Genomic DNA, 20,740 nt, shown 5'->3' with positions numbered 1-20,740 from the left:
TTGGGTATTTTGTCCCAGCAACGAAAGAAAAGTAACCAAGACATAAGCCAAAGCTTCCCTCCGGCTTCCAGTACATACCTTTGTTATTCAGCCTTCTTAGAAAGGTTTCTAGCCTGTCCAACTTCAGGTCTGATTCCAGCTGCATGTCCGGTCTGGCTTCAATGTCTGAACAAGTAGAAACCATCAATGAGAGAGTGTCCTTGAATATTCATCCAATTAGAAATGGACGGCACAACGGACATGTTTGTGACTCACCTTCCAGGGGCTTGGAAACTGGTGTAGTGCCCCTCGATTTGCTGCCAAGAGGGGATGCTACTGGAGTTATGGCCGTGGGTGATGCCAAACCTGCAGAACAGATGATGGAGCAAAGACGTAGTATCTTAAAATTACTTCTGGACGTCTCCAGGAGCCCAGTCATCCCCGTGAGTCTCAGTGTGGACTACAACGTATAAGAACTTAGGCCCGAACTTGGGCGTGCATATACATGCACGGGTGTTTGCTAGGTACCACAACTGTGGGGCAACTGCCATGTCCATAAGATTTTATTATTCCTAATGACTACAAGGCTGGCAAGCTGGCACTCTAAAAATGAATGATAAAGAATGGGAAAACATATCAGTGTTGTGTAATGGAATCAAAGGGTGCAAGGCAATCAGAATACACCCAACGAATGGAGTTACCAGTTCTGGAGGGTGGGAGGGGCCACTGGTGAGGAAGCAACATTTGTGTCATCTCTCACAGAGGACGTTAAGGATAAACTGCATCACACTATCCACAAAGTGGCCCCCAGCACTGGAGGTGAGGACAAGCTGGCCTTGTGACATTACACAAGACAGTGACCCAAAGAGTGCTGACCTTTCAGAAGCACAAGGAGAGGCTGTGCCGAAGAGAGTTATGATTGATGGGGGGTCACACTCGCCTCTTGTGTGGCTGTACACTGCGTGTCTCCTCAGAGATACTGGGAGGCAGGGTGGAAGGGCCCAGGGTAAGAGACGTATGCGAGGGGAAGAATGGAATTTCAGAACAGAGAGTGGAGCTAGTTGGAACCAGAAAACTTAATAGTGACAAAGGTAAGTATTTTTTCCTAACTAAGGGGAAGAGTTTGGAAAGGGAAGAAATGATGTTCATGTTCTCCTGTGTAATAAATGTGAAGTCCTTAGATGACAGCGAGCACGTGACAGTGCCCCTCTAAGCGTCCCCCGAAGAACACCCAGAGAGTATGTAAACCGGTATATTTGACAAGGAAAAATAAGCGAATAAATTACTCTGCGCCTTTCTACAGTGAGCTGGAGGCCTAAGTATCATAGCTTAAAACACTTAAGGAAGAGCATCGATAAGTGGCTGAAAGCTTAAGTGTTAGGTGATGTTCTGGAAATACTTCTCAGTGTGGACATGTATTTGTATATATGCATTTTCACATATACTGTATGTATTTTTAATATTTGTTTCAATTACCAGGTCTTCAAAGATTTTCAGTGAGAAAGCAAGCTTTCTTGAAAGATCATATAATAGATGCCAGGAAAATTCAGGCTCAGAGAATGGGGCAGTACATCATTCTTTGCTAAAAGGGTGCTTAAGAGAAGTCAAAAGAGTTCATTAGCACAGAGTCATTAAGTCTTATGCTAATTAACAGGACTCAGCTCAGATGGCTGACTTCCAAAGCCAACAGCAAAATCTGCCCTTCTGTTTTCTGGGGACAGGGCACTTCTGCTGCCATGCGCCCCTTGCTGCCCATTCTGGAGGTAGTGCTCAAAGAACTCTCAAAGGTGAGGTAAGATACAGTACTCTTCCCAACTGGAGAGATTTTTCCCTCATGAAGGAGAACATATTTGTTCAAATGATAAAATGTTAAAACAAACCAAAGCCCTCTTCTCTTCTTTTCAATGACTTCTAAATGCAACGGCCTGTCCTCTCTGGAAGTGTTTCCACGTCTCCCTCACTCGAAGGCGTGCCTGTGAGCATCTTTCCTCCAGGACGCTCCTGGAGAGCCACAGAAGCACGGGAGTGCTAACTGTCACACCGAGCTCAGGAGTATCAGAAAGGGGAGAACATTTTAGGGAACCTGGGGGGCACAGAGCCTCCTGGGTGACAGATGGAATCAGGGCGCAGCGTGCCTCCTGGCAGCTCACGACAGCCGGTTGCTCCAGGGGACTACCAAACGGCAGCACTGGTACAGGTGAGATGAGCGTCTCCGGGGCTGCTGTGTGGGGGCTACTTTATTCTGCAGTGAGCGTAAGCTGGGTGTGATGCTGCTGCAAATCAGAAAGAACTGAAGGTTCAAGTGAAATGCATAACCCAGTAGGTCATAACAAATACTAGAAAAATAAGACAGTTTTTTTTTTATTAGATTAAAAATACAAGAGGCCTAGGGATGTGGCTCCATGGTACAGTGCTTGGTTAGCAAGTATGAGGTACTGGGTTTGATCCCCGTATCACAAAAAAAAAGTACAAAAGGAAAGTATTTCCTGAGCAAGCCATACAGCAGGTGTTAAATAAATGTCCCGATTTGCTCAAGAAAATGGAAAAGCAAGTGTATTTACTGGAGTGTAAGAACTATTTGTTTTCCAAACCCACATAAGGGAAGGGAAGTCTGTTTCCTTTGATATCAGTAGAGACCAGGCACAGGGGACACTTAAGAGCTCACTTAAAAATAAGCTACAATTTTTAAATTGGGAGAGGACAAAAAAGTCATTGCAAAAAGTCATCAGGATACCAGCGAGAGCAGAAGTTGGTTCAAGTTTTCAGCTCCAGCTGTATTCATCAGTCTGTAGCCTCTGGTCTGCTTTTGCTAATAGAAGGTTGGGGTGTATGCTAGAGAGGGTTAACCACGATTATAAGCTTTGTGATTCGATGAGGGAAAGAGTCAAAACCTGCCTCATTCTGAGAGAGTAAATTCTCTTCTGCTGTCCTCCGACAATTGTAAGATTCAGTAAGAACAGATTTGTTAGAAAGGGTCCTTCCACTAAGATTCCAGTTAGCTATAATTCAGGATTTCCTCCTCCCTCCCCTCCTTCTGTAAAATATTATTATGTGCCTCCAATAAGGTTCTATTCATCAGTTTGGATCCCTGAAAGTTTTGAGTAAAAGGAAAGCTAAATCTCTAAGGTTGATGACAACATGTTAAGACTAAGTAAATGTGAACACTCTGGCCATTAATTTAGGAAACTTGTTTTCAAATAATAGCTCGGAAAATGAATACATGTATACATAGTGACAGGGAGATAACCATATTTATCTGTATTTATAAGACAGAAAATTAAATCCCAAACACTCCCATGGAGTGCAAAGCTCGCTGATGACTTTACTGACCATGTGACCTGTCCGTCAATGTCAGGAGGTCTCTGGACACAGCCTTCAGGGCAGCTCCAGGGACTGCTGCTCAGCAAGGAGCTGCTGCTGCAGGGACAGCCCCGTCTGTGCAATGGAAGAGTCCTTCCGACAGCTATTAAAACAAATCTGGAAACTTGGCTTGCGGGCCAGAGCAGCCTGCTTTGGTAGAAAGAGACCTGGGAATTAACTTACAAGGGAGAGGAGATAAACTCCCTCACTGCTAAGGGCTTACTTGGGATAACCGGATGCCAGGTCATAAGAAAATGAAAACAATTTAAAAATAATTATGGGAAAAAGACTGAGATTTATTAGCAGATCTGCAATTGCTTTTGAAACCTACAACCGCCCTCAATTTCCACATGGATAAGTTTGGAATAGTGACAAACTGAAGGCTGGGATGTAGCTCAGTGGTAGAGTGCTTGCCTAGCATGGGTGAGGTTCTGGTTGGATCTGCCACCCCATTAAAAAAAAAGCAAAAACGGACACTGAAGATGATATGAACTGACTCTAAAGCAAAGGCATTTGGTAGGAATATGCCACAAAGCGTATCATGGAAATATTTAGGTGACAGCACTGCTGTGATGGGGGAAGGGGAGGAAAAAAGGATCAAGATGCCATGTGCACAAGCTCCAACACCCCACTGTGGATATATCCATTGTAAGAAAAATTTTTAGAAGGTTTTAAAAGCCCAAGGGTCGTTTCCCAGAGCGGTCCCAGCCCACTCATGGGTAGTGTGGTCACACCTGCGCATGTGCGCACGCACACACCCGCACTTACACGTGTGCACGTCACACACATACGCTGGCCCTCACCTTTCTTCACCATTCTGCCCGCCACAGTGAACTGGGTGGAGTCGTTGGCGGCGCCTCTGCCCTTGGTCTTCCAGGCCTCTTCCCTCACGGTAATGAGATGCTTCCGCTCCTCGATCGTCATCTGGCTCTCTCGACTTTCTGTGACCCGCTGTTCATAAAATGTACGAAAGAGAAAATCAGAGAGAGACGGGGAGAGAGAGAGAGAAACGACAGAGGTGTGAGCTTCTGCCTGCAGCGTTTCCTGAGTGGAAAAGCAGGCACAAAATTAACGAGTAAGTAAAAGTTGCTCTTTTCACTCACCTAGGTAAACTCGGGTTAATGAGGACATGTCACAAAGAGGACGGTCTTTAGCACGGTCACTCTGGATGCCTTTCTCGTGTAAGCGCATGAGGAGCGGGCAGTGCCACGCGGGAAGCTGGTTAGGAGGAGTGTGTCCCACGGGGGCCCAGGACCGGACAGGCACTGTCCCTCCCGCAGGGATGGCGGTGGGCAGTTAGGCTCCCAGGGCAGCATGGCAGTGGCTGACACGGAGGGTGCTGTGCTGCAGACGTAACACGCCCACAGAACTTTTCTACTTAACGCTGGGAGGAGGAGGGAGGGGGAGGAAGGGCGTGGGTGATGGGACGGCGATCGGGGGGGAAGGTCCCCAGATGTTGTCAGGACAGGGGGCTTCATCCTCCCTTTTCATGCTGTCCCTCCCTGCACTACAATCCTTGCCCTTCGCGGGGTGCAGGACAGGGCAAGAAGCGGGCAGTGGGGAGCGCCATGCAGCCAATGCCTCAGGAGGGAGGAGGAGTGCAAAGGCGTCCTCCCAAGAACCTGGAGAGTTTCCCTGGCCAGCCGCCTGCTGTCACTCCTAGGACAAGAAGCTGGCGATGGCCTCCAGGTTTGTCCTATCCCTGTCACCTCAGCATCTTGCTCTCTAGCACAAACTGGGCTCTCCCTAATGTCTCCTGCCAAGCTCCCCAGCCAAGCAGAACAAAGTGATCCTACAGCTTTCCCCTGACAGTGGAGGACCAGGCGCGCACCCACAGCTTTCCATCCCGCTGGGGCAAGTGATCTGCCGTCCCTTCATGGGCCAATGGGCAGTGACGACCTGACTCATGAAGGACAGGAAGAGGCAGGAGCCCGCACGGCTCTTTCTCTTGCTGCCCTGGGCTGACGACGAGCATCACAGAAGAAAGGGGTCCTGGCCTCCTGTCCAGGAGGTGTCCCATCATCTAACTTATGAATCTTCCTTTCACAGGCCGTCATCGCCAGGAGTGTTCCTGAGATGACCTTGTTAATTTAAGATAATTTCATCATTTCCTAAACAAATAAGACAACGCACACATGATCCTGCCTTAGTTCCTAAGTGCTGTGGGGCTTAGAAGGCCCTTGTTGGGGGTACACTGATACAACACGAGCGTTGATGTGCCACAAACACCACATCAATTTTAAGTTCTTTGCCCTGATCACTGTGTAATTGTGCTGTGGTCATGGGGTGAGATATCTGAAAATGCACACTGAGGTATCGAAAGGAGCTTGTCTCCAAACTACTTGTGCGTGGGTGGGGGTGTAGTAAGGTTAAACACACACACGCACGCGTGCACACACATGTGCACACATGCACATACATCCGTGTTCATGAGGTGGGGGTAGGGAAGCCGGGGGAGAGGCAGAGGGAAGAAGGGAAGGGTGGTTAGGCAGAGAAGAGGAACTAGGGGAGGAAACAAGTGTTAACAGTTGGTAAATCTGGAAAGGTACGGAGGGTGCCCTGCCCACTGTGGAAACTTTTCTGAACGTTTTAAATTTTACCTATATGAAAAGTTATCCAAAAAAGCCAAAACCTTTTCCTTAACTTCCCTGCTCATGACTGACAGGAAGACTCTCATTCCATAGAACACTGAATCATACATCTGTACTGAGTAAACCGTAAGGCTGACTTGCCAGGAAGACCTCATAAAATTCAAGGAAGACTAAGTTTTCTTTGAAAATACAGTTTCAGGAGTGAAGTTGAATCAAATCAATATAATACTTGGCTTAAAATATTTCAAAAAAATATGAAATGCCAAGAAAATTGGCTCCTCCCAAAGTCCAGATATCACTAGCTCTGCAGTGAACTCTGACACATCTCCAGAGTCCAAGGAGGGGCACTCGGGTGTGGTGGATGACTCAGAAACAAGACACCCCCAGTTTAACAACCTACTCCCCAAAGGCCCTGGATACCCCTGGACTCCCACATGGACATGTGCCGGGGATGACATGACGACCGCAGAATTTAGAGTTTCCATTCTTTTGAAAGATTTGGGTCAGGAAGAAATATTTTTTACTCCCCTCTTAAAGATAATATTAAATACAGAAGTTTTCATTTCTTCAGAAGTTTCTACTTAACTTGGCAACTTAGTGGGTAATTCCTTTCATCTGACTTTCCATGGTTCTATAACAGGGCGAGGAATATATGGTTTGTGTATTCATGGAAGAATCTAATAAAATTTATTATAAGTGACTATTAAATTGCAGAGCTCAAAATATGAGAATAAGGTGGATCTCTTTGTCCATTTGCTTTTTTATCTTAAAACTTCACTATTGTCTTATTTTTCTAAATTTCTCTTTCCTTGTATATAGAGGAAAATATAATACACATAGCAGCAAATACTATACTAGGTCATTTCCTAGGGTTAGCTAATAGATATTTAGGATTGCCTAAATTCCTAAATTTAGGAATGTCCCATCTGTAATTCATCCTGTCAAATATAGATCCCAGTAACTGTTGGGAAGCAATGGAGAGGAATGTAGGGTGGGTGTGTGTGTGTGTGTGTGTGTGTGTGTGTGTGTGCAGAAGGTAGGGAAACGGTTGGGAAGGAAGAAATAGACAGCTACTTAGTAGGACATAGATTGGGACTGTTCAAAGGGTCAACTGGTAATAATGTTTTCCAGTCATCACATGGTTGCCGATGGGTTTGCCTCTCTCTCTACACCTACTTAGAAATCACTGAAAATCTCACTTCATATTTTGCACACAGGGGCGTGATACAACGAGAGAGTGGAACTAACCCATGTTGTTAGGATTAGGGCTGGCTTAAGGGTAGAACTCTTCTGCAATCCAAAAGCTTCAGAGAAAGAAAATGTGATTTGACCTTTAAGCTTCTGATCTTATATCCATTTAAACTCAGCTAGAACATAACAGACCCAGAAACAAACAACAGAAATAAGGCAAAGTGACAAAATGCTGGGCACTGTTAAAGAAATTCAACTTTGTCTTCTCCTTAAGAGAGCTTCCAGTCCAGCATCACTGCCGAGAGCCTCAAGGGGCCAGAACAAAAGAAGGCACAGAGTCACAGGCCTAGCTCAGACTCCAGCGTGACCACTGTCTAGCAAGCTACCAGCTCTGAGAAGGATGACAAGAAAGCAAAATCCTTGTTCGGTGCAGCCTGGATGCCTGTGAGGAAGGACAGAATGAATACTGATGCTCGACACAGGGCTCTTCTGGATGAAGCGTGTGTAGTGTTTAATGCTCTGTTTTCTTCTCTTACTAAAATTAAGGTACTAGGTGGCTAGAGAAAAGAGAAGGGGCGATCTGATCTTGGAGGACAGTAGTGATCTATCACCACCTAACTGGTCTAAAAAACACTTTCTACTTATCTGGAAAAATTGCTAAGAAGTAAATATATAGAATTAAAATATTAAATTTTTAAGTAATACAACATAAATTGCTTTTGGTAAATGCTATTTTTCCTCAAACTTAAAAATACATGGAGAGATAGTCCATGTTCATGGATAGGAAAACTCTGTTTTGTCCAGAGGTCAGTTCTTCCCAACTTGACATAAATTCAACGCAATTCCTACCAAAATTGCAGCACTGTGTGTTTTAGATACTGACAAACTTATAAAGTTTGTATGGAGAAGAAAAAGACTCAAAATAGCCAATGAAAAATTGAAGGAGATGAACAATGTTGGAGGACTTACACTACTGACCTTTAAGAATTCTTATAAAGCTATAGGAATGAAAACTGTAATATGTGGTGAAAGAACAGACCACTAAGTCAATGGAACAGGATAAACAAACCCAGAAAAAAGAAAGGGCAGTTCAACAGAGAAAAGATAATCCTGCAATATTTGGACACTCAGTCTTCCCTCAAATCTGCAGAATGATCTTACATTAACTCAAAATGGATCACAAACCTGAATGTAAAATGCAAAGCTAAAGTTATAAACCTCCTAGAAACTATTATGAGTCTGGGTGACCTTGGGTTTACTAATCACTTTTTAGATAAAATGTCAAAGGCATAGTCCATGAAAGACAATTGATAAGATGGACTTCCATGAAATTAATAATCTTTCCTCTGTGGAAGATACTGTCAAAAGAGTAAGGCAAACCACAGGGTAGGAGAAAATATTTTTTAAAGCATAGCTGATAAATGACTATTATTTAAAAATATGCAAAGGAGTCTTAAAATTTAGCAATAAGAAAACAATCAAGTTTATAGGTAAAGAATCTGAATAGATATTTCATCAACAAACACAGACATAAGCTAAGCATCAGCCAATATGCTCACCATCACGTCATCAGGAATTTACAAACTGAAACAACTGCACTCATTAGAATGCTAAAAGTCCTGAACACTGACAACACCAAATGCTGGCAAAGACATGGACCGAGAACATTCATTGCTGGTGAGAATGCAAAGTGGTACAGCCACTCTGGAAGAGAGTTTAGAGTTTTCTTAAAATAATAAGCATACTCCTACCCTACGATCCAGCAATCATGCTCCTTAATATCCAAATGAATTGAAAATTCACATTTGAACAAAAACCTGTAGATGGGTGTTTAGAGCAGTTTTCTCCATAGCTGCCAAAACATGGAAGCAACCACTAAAGATGCTCTTTAGTGGGTGAATAGCTAAATAAAAGGTGGTAAACGCAAACAAGTGAGTAACACACAGGACTAAAAACATGAACTGTCAAGCCATGAAATGGCAAAGGGATCTGAAATGCATATTATGAAGCAAAAGAAGGCAAACTGCAAAAGTAGCCTGTTGTCATTCCAGCTCTGTGACATTCTGGAAAAGGCCGTGGAGACAGTAAAAAGACAGTGGCTGACAAAAATCACACGTCTGAGAGTGATGAACAGGTAAAGCACAGGGGTTTGGAGGCAGCGGAGCTATTCTGTGTGATCCTACGATGGCAGACACATGTCATTGTACATTTATCAAAACTAAGAGAATGGACACCAAGAAAAACCCTAATGTAAACTATGGGCTTGAGGTGACGTGTCAGCATAGGTCAGCATATCAGTTGTCAGCGTATCAGTTGTAACAGGCGTGTCACTGCTGCGAGAGACACTGATAGTGGGGAAGGCTGTGTGAAGGAGGGCCAGGGCCAGAAACCTTGCCCAATTTAGTTGTGATCCTGAACCCAAAACTGCACTGAAGCTAGTTCCGTCTTTGTCTCTGTCTCCCTCTTTTTATGTATACGTGATATATAGAATTTGTAAGTACTCTCTCTATACATATAAATACACACATATACTTAAAGACTTCAATAATAGAACTTTGCTTTTCAAGTCTAGTACTGATTCATTTATTCGTGATGAAAGCACCAGTTTGCTCCAGATTTCAGCCTCTTTCATGGGTGAACACTGGTCTGACAGCTGTGGCCTGATGTGGAGACAGAAGCTTTAGAGAAGGGGCTGGGGCTTGGCCCACAGGTGGATGTTGGTCATGGTTTGGCTCTGAAATGTCTCCAAAAGGCCCATGTATGCACAACTTGGTCACCAACGTGTGGTGTTGGGGGGGTCTTGGAACCTTTAGTAGGTGGGGCCTAGTGGGAGAAAGTTAGGTCATAGGGGGTGTGGCCTTGAAGGGGACATGGGGACCCTGCCCCTTCCTCTGTCTCTCTTTGCTTCCTACCAAACATGAGGTGAAGAGTTTTGCTTTGCCACACACTGCCATCATGATGTTCTGCCCCACCATGGCCCGAAGGGATGGAGTCAACTGACCATAGACTGCACCCTCTGAACAGTGAGCCAAACTAGTGAACTGCCTGCCTCCTTATGAACCAGTTTTCCCAGGCGCTTCTGCACAGGGATGAAAAGGTCACTGACATGGAGAGGGGGGCCATGGGAGTGATGAACAGTGGGTGTGGCTACTTTTCACAGCTGTTGTGACACCAGGGCTACTTCCAGGGGAACAGGAAATACTTTTAGCTTTAAAAATAATCACATATCACTCAGCCCAGGCCAGGTTTGGGGTGAGTTCAGATGAGGTAGCGTGGGTAGGTGGGAAGGGGCAGGAGTCTGTGGCTTCTCATTAAACGGGACCGCTGAGACCTGATCAGAGCAGATGGCCACTTCCTGCCCATCTTCCTCCCTGTGCCTTCCACACCTCTACCATTTCCACATACTCCATGAAGCTGACCAAGACAACTCCTTACTGAGCCGGGACAGTGAACACTCTGGCGCACTTGGTGGGCTCCTGACAGGATTTAAAGCTTGGACACTGAAAAGGGAAACTTTCCCTTAAACCAGTTTCATCGCTGTGAAGTGAATTCATACCACTGGGTCCAATCCAGGGAAGTAGTGTATGTTGACTGATCCCAAACATAAGAACTAATGCACACTCTCACATACGAACATACACACTATCCCAGACTCATAAACACAGACATACAATCACACATACAAATATACTATCACAGACACAATCATACACACACACACACACACACACACACACACATACACACACACACATGCACAGTGAGGAGTCACTTTCCCAAATGAAACCCAAAACTCCTTCCCTACTGCTCAGAAATTGCAATGAGGCTTAACATGTATAACTTTTCCTCACCTGATTAATAGATACAAAAGACAGGTATTTATGGGCAGCAGGTATAGCAGGAGAATAAGTAGAAGCATATACAGGTTCCTATAGAGCAAAGCAAGAGGATTAGAGATAAAAAGAAGATCCATGAGAGCAGGGCAGGGCAGGTGGGGTTGGTGGGGAGAGACAAAAGCAATGACTTTTCTAACAGAAAGTTGATGTACTCATTGCAATTTCAGTTTTCTTTGCAGGAGGGCCCGGCTGTGACGCTAATACTACTAACACCAATCTGCACAGGCACAATACATGCACCCGGGTCAGTTTTGTGCAGTAACTCCATGAGTTAATGCAATGATTACCGCAACGTTGTAAGATAGTTACCGAGCGGGGAACCAAGACTGTCACTGACGTGTTCACATTAACAGAAAACCTCACCCTCATTAAAATATTTTCATTACATGATTAAAACCAAATTAAGGTCAGAGGATTAGCTCTGCAGGCTGGACAGAGGTTCTGTCCCGCCTAGGATACGAAAACCAGACAGGAGGGCACCGAGGGAACCTCTGTGATCAGAATCAGACCCCGCAGAGTGAGAGGGAGTGTCAGCCGCAGGCAGGTACTTTCAGAACGATCACGTCTGTGTGTTGGGGGGGACAAGCTCTTGCCCCTTTAAATGTCCTTCAAAGCTTTATTTTTCCTCCAGAAAAAGCCTTTTAGAGAAACAAGAAGCAATCCAAAATCTCTGAGGCAGCCTGACTCACTCTTTTGGGGTGACTTAAATTTTGCTCCTTAGAATTAGTCAATTCTCTGCCCCCCGGGGGGTCCTGTCTTCCCTTTTTCTGAACATGAAATGTGTGACCTTGAACTGAGCATGCCCAGCAGTGTGCCTGCTCTGCGCAGGGCGAGGAGTCCTTCCCACGTGAGCACGAGTCCACGACCACAGCCCCGTGCTTTTCTTGCGGGAGGCATGGCTTTGAGAATTCTCCCCAGAGTCCGCCTTCCCACAAGTAATAAACCTTCCTTCGCCCTTTTCTCTCCGGGGCTTGCTTGCGGGCTGGGCACTCACCCCGGGAGCCCACTGCGCTCAGTTACAGAAGGACATCTGTGCTCGCGTCAGGCTTACCCAAAGCAGATTAGACACGGCATTATCATCTGCAAATCCTCCTTCTTCCTACAGGTTAAAACAAACGGAGACGTTGCAGAGGGTTGCAAGGGAAGTCTGGTGAGGGTGCCCTGTCATTTCCAAGTGCTCGTGCCTGGTTCAGCCGGAAGCATGCAGGTGTTCACAAGCCAGTGCTCACAGTCCCTTGGCAGGAACCCCAAGGAAACTCACTCCCTGAGGCAGGAGGATGACTTTCCTTTGGAGGTCATCGCGCCAGACTTGTGCTCCTGCTCCCCCAGCCTTGCTCTCTGAGCTTCATTCCCCTCAAAATTATGATTTGGAATTTCAGTGACAGAAGGAAATATGAAGGTGGCAGATTCGCCTTCCTTGAATTTTCAGGAACTTGTCGGGAGATGTCATAGGTCTTAGCTGCAGTCACTGACTGGATCAGGACTGAAGCATGCTGAGACATCCAGTTCTCAGCTGGGATTCAGAAACAAGCTGGGCGGGGTAGCCCATTCCTGTAATCCCAGCACTTCAGGAGGCTGAGGCAGGAAGACTGTAAGTTTGATCCCAGGCTGCACAACTGTGTGGCTTAGTGAGAACTTGTCTCAAAATAAAGAACTACTAAAAGGGCTGAGGATGTAGCTTTTGGAAGGGCTGTGGGTTCAATCCCCAGTGCTGCTGATAAAACCGAAACAAATGCAGGAGTTTTAATGTCCCAAGAAACGTCATATACACTGGCTCACAGGATAATTATCTTCTTCTTCGTTATTTTTTAGCTACTGGGGATTAAATCCAGGACCTCATGCATGCCAGCAAGCATTCTACCACTGAGCTACACCCTGAGCTACATCCCCAGATCTTTTTATTTTGAGTCAGGGTCTTGCTAACATGCCCAGGCTGGCCTCCAACTTAGATCCTCCTGCCTCAGTGTCCTGAGTAACTGGGATTACAGGCTTGTACTACCCTTCCTTGCTCAAGCACAGATCAAATCCCCACCCCAACCTACAGGGCTGACTCAGGGCCTCATTAATGCTCGGCAAGTGCTCCCCCACTGACCCACACCGCCGGGCCCTGGATAGGTATCTTAAAAAGAGGACACGAGCGGCACCGTGGACGCTCTAATGTCAAATGGGCCAAACTGGGCTTGGATTTTAAGCTAATTTTTTGGGTGAAAACAAACCCCGCAATTTGGTTGTAACAAAAAGGCTCCAGGGAAACTGCTCTAAGATTTTGTCCTTTTCATTTGTTCCTCTCTCCAGGGGAATGAGTTAACTCTGGAGGAAACGGCACACAAACCATGCTCAGGAGCACGCGTCTCACGCGGTGTGGACCAGGCCGAATCTATGAACGGCATGGCTCTGGTGCCTTTGGAGAGAACTGCATGTGCTACCCGGAGCAAAACCATTGAAGTCGGGTTAGCACTGGCCTGGACCAAACTGAGCACAGGAGAAAGACAAGGGTGGCAGCAGGGGGAGGAAAAGAAAAAGCTAAGTGATGTTTCCCAGGAAGGACAGCCAGCTGGGCAAATACTTCTGTCCCTCAGTTCAGATCATCACGCTGGGGACTGGGAGGGGTGAAAGTGGAAAGCAAGGAACTGCTTCGAAGTTCCATGTTCCCTAAGACCTAACTGGAATTTGAGAGCTCCAAGGAAAACTCTTGGTTCCCCAAAAGCTATTTACGGTCTAGAACAGGGCCCTTCTACTGCTAAGGGCTCCAGAGCAGAGGCACCTCAACGTCTTTTCTTATGGGACAACCCTTTGCCAGAAACAGAGTGCCCACAGATTTTCAAGGCTTCCTATTCTTTTTCTAAATGTGGCTACTGGCGCATGTAAGTGACCTGTGTGGCTCCCGTTACACTTTTACTGGTAGCCCATGTGTGGCGTGGATTTTCACAGGGGCCGTGGAACTGACCTCCTGGATCCTCACCGTGTCCTGCCCCTCCTGTATCCCCAGAGCTGCAACCCATAGGTCAGGGCTCACGGCACACCAAGTGGGAGGAACCATGGATATATGCCGTTTGGTAAATTCACAGATTCGGAAGGAAGTGACGACCTGACCGGGAACCCAGCTCCTTCCTAACCAGGACGTGCTAAGAATGGAAAAGCAGCTCTGCCTGGGCAAGTTCAGAAGGACCCATGCACAAGCCCCATCTGCATGCACACGTCCGGTGCCATTCCTCCTCCAGGGCAGCGATCAGACAGGTCATTCTTCACGTGGGACACCCTGCCTGAGCGCAGCACAGGGGGCCCTGAGATACACGGCCAGCCCCGAGAAGCAGCGAGCCCAGGGGCTGGCACAGGCCAGCTGAAAACCACGAGACGTCAACTGAACTTGAGATTCCCCAAGGTCAGCAGTGAAGATCCCAACATAGATTGGCTTCTTTGAACTTCAAAGAGCTTACTGTTTGAAGCCAAAGTGGACCAGGCAGCTGGGGAGGGCAGGGGTAATGAGGTCACTCGGGCTGCAGTATCAGCGGCACCCAGCCGTCCAGAGGCAGCAGTGCACACGAGAGTCTCAGTCACGCTTAGAGCCCCTCCTTGGCCTTTCAACCCCAAGGAGGATGCAGGGTGAGCCGGCGCCTCCGGCCTTCTCCAAACCTTAGCCGTGGGTATGGGCAGTTCCGCTCGTCCTCTGCCCCCAGCCTCTGTGCTTGGAGGAACCTCAGTCTCTCCAGTGGGCAGTGCTACCCTTGGGGAATCTATCTTGTTTTGTGCTTTTTAGCTTCATTTTAATTTTCAGCTGGCTGTCGGGGGCCTTCAGCTCCTGAAGGGTTGGGGTCAGCCAAAGATGCTGGCCACCGTGCCATTGTGTGTCAGATGACAGCAGTGTTAGTCTGTGTTAAGGTTATTTTTTGAGCCACCAAATTTCAAGATTCTTTTTTTTTTTGGCAGTGATAGAGATGGAACCCTGGGCCTTAAGTATGCTGGGTAAGGCCTCTACCACTGAGCTCTGCCTCCAGCTCCAAGAGTCATTTCAGTAAAGGTTGTGGGCTAGGATCGGATGCACCTAGCTTTCTTTTACCTTGAAATCTACATTTCACACGTACACATTTTAATGTTCTCGGTATGCTTGAGAACTTTATCAGTGGCTGAGATGAAATGTCTTTAGTTATCATCTTTAACACCACAAAAGAGAATTCAGACTGCTCTTGCAGTGTCCCCTGTGCAGACACAGAATAAGGTCTGCCTCCTAACTCACAGTGTGTGCCATCTCATTTTTATGTAAGTTCCTTAATGTACAAACGTCACATTCATAATTTCTCTCTTTCACAGATGCTTATTTTATTTCATTTTCGAGATGGGGCCCAGGCTGGTTCTGAACTCAGGTTCCAGTGAGCTTCCAACTTTAGCCCCCAGTGTAGCTGGGAGCGCACGGCTGCGCCAGCGGGGCTGGTTGAGATACTTCATTTTAGAACTACAAGAGGTCCATGCAACCAACTAGTTGGAACATTTTTTTTCTTTTCTATTTAAAGACTTTAAGCCCTAGACACTGGCCAGGAGGCCTGGCTCGCACGCTGTCCCTTTGCCTCCAGCCAGCAAGCGCGTCTGCAGCTGGAGGGCCGGCCAGCACAGACGTCACCATCAGTTTTGAAAGTGCGCGCGACTGCTCAAGGCTGGTCACCACTGCATTCGTGACTTAACAGCTCTCCAGGGCTCTTGCACGCACACTGCTTGCGAGTGCCGATCACCACGTCTGACTTGATTCTGTTTAAACTCATAACACACAAGGGCGACCTCCTCGTTATGAGGGAGGCTGAGGGGTATGAGGAAAGCGCTCACAGGCCGCAACGATGTCCCTATTTCTTCCACTTAGGTCTTGAATCTCTGCGCGGGAAATTCAAGTCCATATATTAAATGCAATGCATAGCTGTTAGTAGGGAGTTGAAGTTTTTTATTTGATTCACATTCTAAAGCCAGACTTCACTTAAGAAAGGTTTCAACGGTGTGCACAATTTAAAACTCAGGCCCTTGCTCGCTGAGGCCTTATGCAGGATGCTGTTATCAATTCCGTAATATCCTAAGACTTGACCTTTTGGTGGATTTAAACAAACTCGAGACAGACGAGGTGTTTAGCCTAAGGGCAAGAAAGCACCTAATGCTCCACAAGTGGGGTTAGTAAGCCACACACGCTTGTCTCCAGGCGCTTTCAAGGGTGGTGTTAGCGAGAATACTTTTTCCTAACATGGAAAGCCTTACCTTCTTTTTAAGCGACTGTTCCACTTCCTGGACATGCAGGCTGCTGGCGGCAGGTGCTTTGCCATACTCCTGCTTTCGGTTCAGCCTGTTCTTCCAGTCCTCCTCGCCGCTTTTCTTCAGCAGTGCTAGTCTAGGAGGAAAACACGCCAACCACAGAGAAGTCAGCACCAAATTCCGCACACTGAGCAAAGCTGCTCTCCAAGGTGATCCTGAAGATCTCCACAGTGGAGTGAAAGTCACGCTGAAATCTGACTGCTAGGAGAAACCCGCACTACCACTCCAGCAAAGAAAGGGTTCTGGATGTTCCTTGCTCTTGGGCTGAGAGGACAAGAGATGAAAGTAACCACCCCCAGCGAAAATGTCTTCTAGCGACCCCTTCTGGTCACTTGTTGGACTAACATTAGATAATGAAAGTTGTGTACTTCTTTGCAGAAAATATCACACAAATGGGTTTAAAAACGTAAATATATAAAGCAATGAAAGACATTAGCATACATTTCTGTTAGAGAAAATTATAGACTTTATAATGTTTCTCTTCCTGTGCTAAGCCTTGTTCTTTCCTTCCAATGAACTTGGTCTTTCCAGTGCATCTTAATACAGAAACGATTTTCTACAAACCCATTTTAAAAACTATCACTTCAGTTTTCCCCAAGGGAAAGAGAGCTACAAAAAAAGAATCTAATTAACTAAGATTTTTATCTAGCCTACTTTTATTCAACTCTGGCGTGACTGGCTGTAAAGCTGCTCAGAGACTGTAATCTTGAAAAGTCATTTTCATGAACACGACGTTGCTTTACAAGTCTTGGGTATACAAGCTGGACCAACATGGAAGAGATTAAAGGCAAAAAGTAGTGGTCATAGGAATTATTGGAGCTGGTGCTCAAACAATCTAAGTGATTAGGAAAAACAGACCAGACCCTTTCCCCTCTGGGACTGGGCTGACAGCCTAGGTCCTACTATCAGTTCCAGTCCGTACCCTGTACGCAGAAGCATCAATAAATAAGACTTTAGAACAGGGAGCATGAAGCAGCCCAAGACCAGGCGTGACCGTGGGCTCTTGGACTTCCTAGACTTCAGGATTGTGAGTCAAAATAAATGTCTTTCCTTTACTAATTAGCCAGTCTCAAGTATTGTGTTACAGCGACAGAACACGGACGAAGACAGGGACACAGCAAAGATCTGGGAGGCAGAGGGTGCAGGGGGCGGCCCTCCGTCCCGTACCCCTGAGGGCTCGTGGGGGTCCCACTCCAGCCTTCCTCTCCGCCTACTGCCCCACATGAGATGGCGGCTCTCTAACCCCATCTCTTCCTCTTCCAGGACGAAATGTGGAAATAGGCTTTCCAAAGGCCCAGGGTGCTTTTTAAGAGGCGCTGACAGTTTTATCCCTAAATAACAGAAGGGTGACATCATTCACAGCACTTCTCGAAGAAGTTCCCAAACAGGGAGGATCTGAGCCAAATCCTTTACAGTTACAAAATAGTGGCTTTCGTTGCTCTTGTGGTAAAAGGAAATTGCATCCTAAGTTTTGTGCTAGCTAGCGTTCAGACTCGGTATTTTAGATGTCAGGAAATATGAAAGGAACTTTTAGATATGTTTTTACAAGCATCAAACATATATTCTAAAGGGGAGTGCATAGAGGATTTCCTGTCATTTCTTAGTGCATATACTTTTTATCTACAAGAGAGGAAACACTGCCACCTCGTCAGCACTAAATGAGACGCTGCCTGCCGGATGCTTAGGGCCACACAGGAGGACAGGACACTTAGTGGCACTGGGCGTTCAAAACTCTGTACAGTCACAAGCCCAACGGGGGAGCAGAGGCCTTGCGGTTCAGTAACGGGGGCTGCATGCCTCAGACTATTCAGACGACATGAAAAAGGAACTCGGGGTTCCAGGCTCTCTTCCCTAGAAGCTGTTGTGGCTAGAATGTAAAGTGATGCAGTTTTGTCATTTTCCGCAAGGTACAAACAAAAGTACTCTCAAGGAAAGGAAGAATGATCACTGGTGATATAGTTTGTATCAGCATAATTTATGACAAACATAAACGCTAAATAAATTGCTCTCTGTCCTTTTCCAAAGGGAGATTTTAAGAATTAGGGCCGAAGATATGGTGCTTGCCTGAGTGCTCAATGCCCTGGGTTCCATCCCCAGCACCACCCAGAAAGAAAGAAAGAAAGATAGAAAGAAAGAAAGAAAAATAGAAAGAAAGAAAGAAAGAAAGAAAGAAAGAAAGAGGAAAGGAGAGTGAGAGAGGAAGAAAGGAAGGAAGAAAGAAAAAAGGCAGATCAGCACAATAAACTGAACTGCTGTCTATTCAACAAACATTCCTAATTTTTTTAGATTCCGAAAGACTTCATCAGGAGCCTCCGTGATGCAGATTACTTAGCCCCCCCACCACCACTAGGTCCTTGCTCTACACACTCAACTTTGAATACACTTGAAACCTCACAGTCATCCTTGAGCTTTTCAGATGTCCAACCAAACCCAGGTGAAAAAACTGCACTTTTACAATATTTCCATTTTAAAACGAAGAATTGTGCAACAGGGTTAAAACTGCTTTTGGAAAGATAAAAATCAACTAAAATTTTCCAAGACAGACAAGCACATCAAGAAGTACTGTACAGAGGACAGACACAGAACTTCTTTATGTAAGGTCCTAAGATCCAGTAGCGAGGATGCATCCAGAGATGTGGGTCCCTATAAAAGCCTTTGAAAGACAGCAGTGCAAGAGCATTTCCCACTGGGATTTTATGCCAGGAATGTTTGCAGATAAATAAAACATTAGGACTGTGTACATGACATTTACCTTTTATCAATACTTAGATCCCAGGGATCAAAATATGAGCCTAATTTTTGGAGAAGAGGACTTTACATAGGTCAGACTGCTTTCCTGAGTCCTGACAGACACTTCTCTCTGTATCACCCCCTCAGCCTGGCGGGTCTCATTTAGTGTGCATTTTAAATAATTAATGGTGGAGGTAAATAAGATTCAATTATCTTATTAATCTGTCTGTTGAAAAAACCTATGCTCTATTTGTTTAATATTTTATTGCTGAGGACCAGCTGGATGTGGTACAGAGCAGGCAATAATTAACATTCATAAATTGGCACAAAAATAAATCGAGACTCTGTCCTAGGCCTGCATGACTTGTGGTGAGATTCCTAGCTGGTTTAAGAACAGGTTAATCTTTAAACCAATGAGTACAGCTAAGATTAGCCAACAGTCTGAAGTTCTGGGGCCTCAAAGCAAACACACAGCCGAGGACTTGACTCCTGTAAATCCCTTCTAGCTCCGTAGTAAGTTAGCAGACAATCGGGTTACCGGTTAACCATGATCTGCTCCCGTGTGCTTTTCCAAAAATGCACTGTTCCTCAGTTCCTGCACCCTGACCCATCAACAGTTCACCCCGCCTGCTTCCTGCAGTCGCCGCCAGCAGGGCCCGGAATCAAGCTGTGCACCCAATAAAGGGCAAGGACACCGAGCCTCGGGGTCTTAGTCCTTGTTGGTTTTTGACCATCCCGGTGCCCCTTGTAACCAAAACATACATCTCTTGTCTGTGTTTCATTCTGTCGGCATACCCGAGTGGGAGATCGGTGGTCCTCGGCCAGGGCCCTGATATTTTATGACAAATGTTCCCGAAGTGTGGCTTGAAAAACAGAAAGAATTTTCACTGTGGCCTGACACAGAGCCTCAGGTAGCTTGAAAGAGATCTGGAAAAGTAAGAGGGGCCTGCGCCTGGCAGAGCAGAACTCCCCCCGTGGTGGAGATGCCAGGGAAGATCCTGGTTGACACAACCGTGGGAACAAGCGGTGGCAACGGCCCTGCTAAGGACCCTGGGCAGCAGTGCAGCATCTTTTCATTCAGCTGCTACCACTGTTGCGTGTCTGCAGCTTACATCAACTGTGGTTAAAGGCTAACGAGAAAACTATATCCTCAAAATTATTTAGTTCCTACTCCTTATACCTCTCCATTGAAATCTGTTCTTTCAAAACTACATTATTTTTTGAATGAAATGAGGCCATAGTGTTGATGCTTATCTGTATCAACACCGTGATCATTCACAGCTACTGTCTGATAGAAAACTTTTAGGGCTGAGTGCCGCTCAGTGGTACGGCACTTGCCTAGCATGCACAAGGCCCTGGGTTAGGTGCCTAGCACTGCGAAGAAAACAGAACATCTAAATACTATTCACAAGTCATTTATCTTACTTCCACTAATGTAAACCAAGCATAGATTCTAACCCCAAAGCTATGGACCCTGTATATAAATTTCTCCTCATTCCCTGTATACTTAGCTTACACCATCACAAAATGGTTTGTGTTGTTCATTTGGATCATGAGTCTCTGGAAGGAAAGAGCCCAGATTTCAGGTCCCATCAGTAGATGATGGAAGAATTTGGTATCACATGAAAAGAAAAGAAAACAAAGAAAGGAAGGAAGGAAAGAAGGAAGAAAGGAAGGAAAGAAGGAAAGAAGGAAGGAAGGAAGGAA

The 20,740-nt window shown here is 45.9% G+C and overlaps 1 protein-coding gene across 13 annotated transcripts in view; it reads right to left on the bottom strand.

Moving 5' to 3' along the window:
* Svil (supervillin) overlaps nucleotides 1-20,740 on the bottom strand; it is a 125,733-nt gene that overhangs the window by 33,970 nt on the left and 71,023 nt on the right. For 8 of the 13 annotated variants that reach the window (XM_013515381.1, XM_013515379.1, XM_013515380.1 and 5 more), the window contains 6 exons: nucleotides 16,250-16,379; nucleotides 12,069-12,116; nucleotides 10,973-11,050; nucleotides 4,143-4,290; nucleotides 256-345; nucleotides 79-165 (listed from right to left, as the gene is read on the bottom strand). In XM_013515381.1, the coding sequence (XP_013370835.1) occupies nucleotides 79-165; nucleotides 256-345; nucleotides 4,143-4,290; nucleotides 10,973-11,050; nucleotides 12,069-12,116; nucleotides 16,250-16,379 (581 nt within the window). The remainder of the gene's footprint in view (nucleotides 1-78; nucleotides 166-255; nucleotides 346-4,142; nucleotides 4,291-10,972; nucleotides 11,051-12,068; nucleotides 12,117-16,249; nucleotides 16,380-20,740) is intronic. The other 5 variants (XM_013515384.1, XM_005387196.1, XM_005387198.1 and 2 more) reach the window with 2 other exon arrangements.

Source organism: Chinchilla lanigera, unplaced genomic scaffold (assembly GCF_000276665.1).
Source record: "Chinchilla lanigera isolate Chin_1 unplaced genomic scaffold, ChiLan1.0 scaffold00028, whole genome shotgun sequence".
Taxonomy (NCBI): domain Eukaryota; kingdom Metazoa; phylum Chordata; class Mammalia; order Rodentia; family Chinchillidae; genus Chinchilla; species Chinchilla lanigera.
This window is presented reverse-complemented; position numbering and strand designations above follow the sequence as displayed.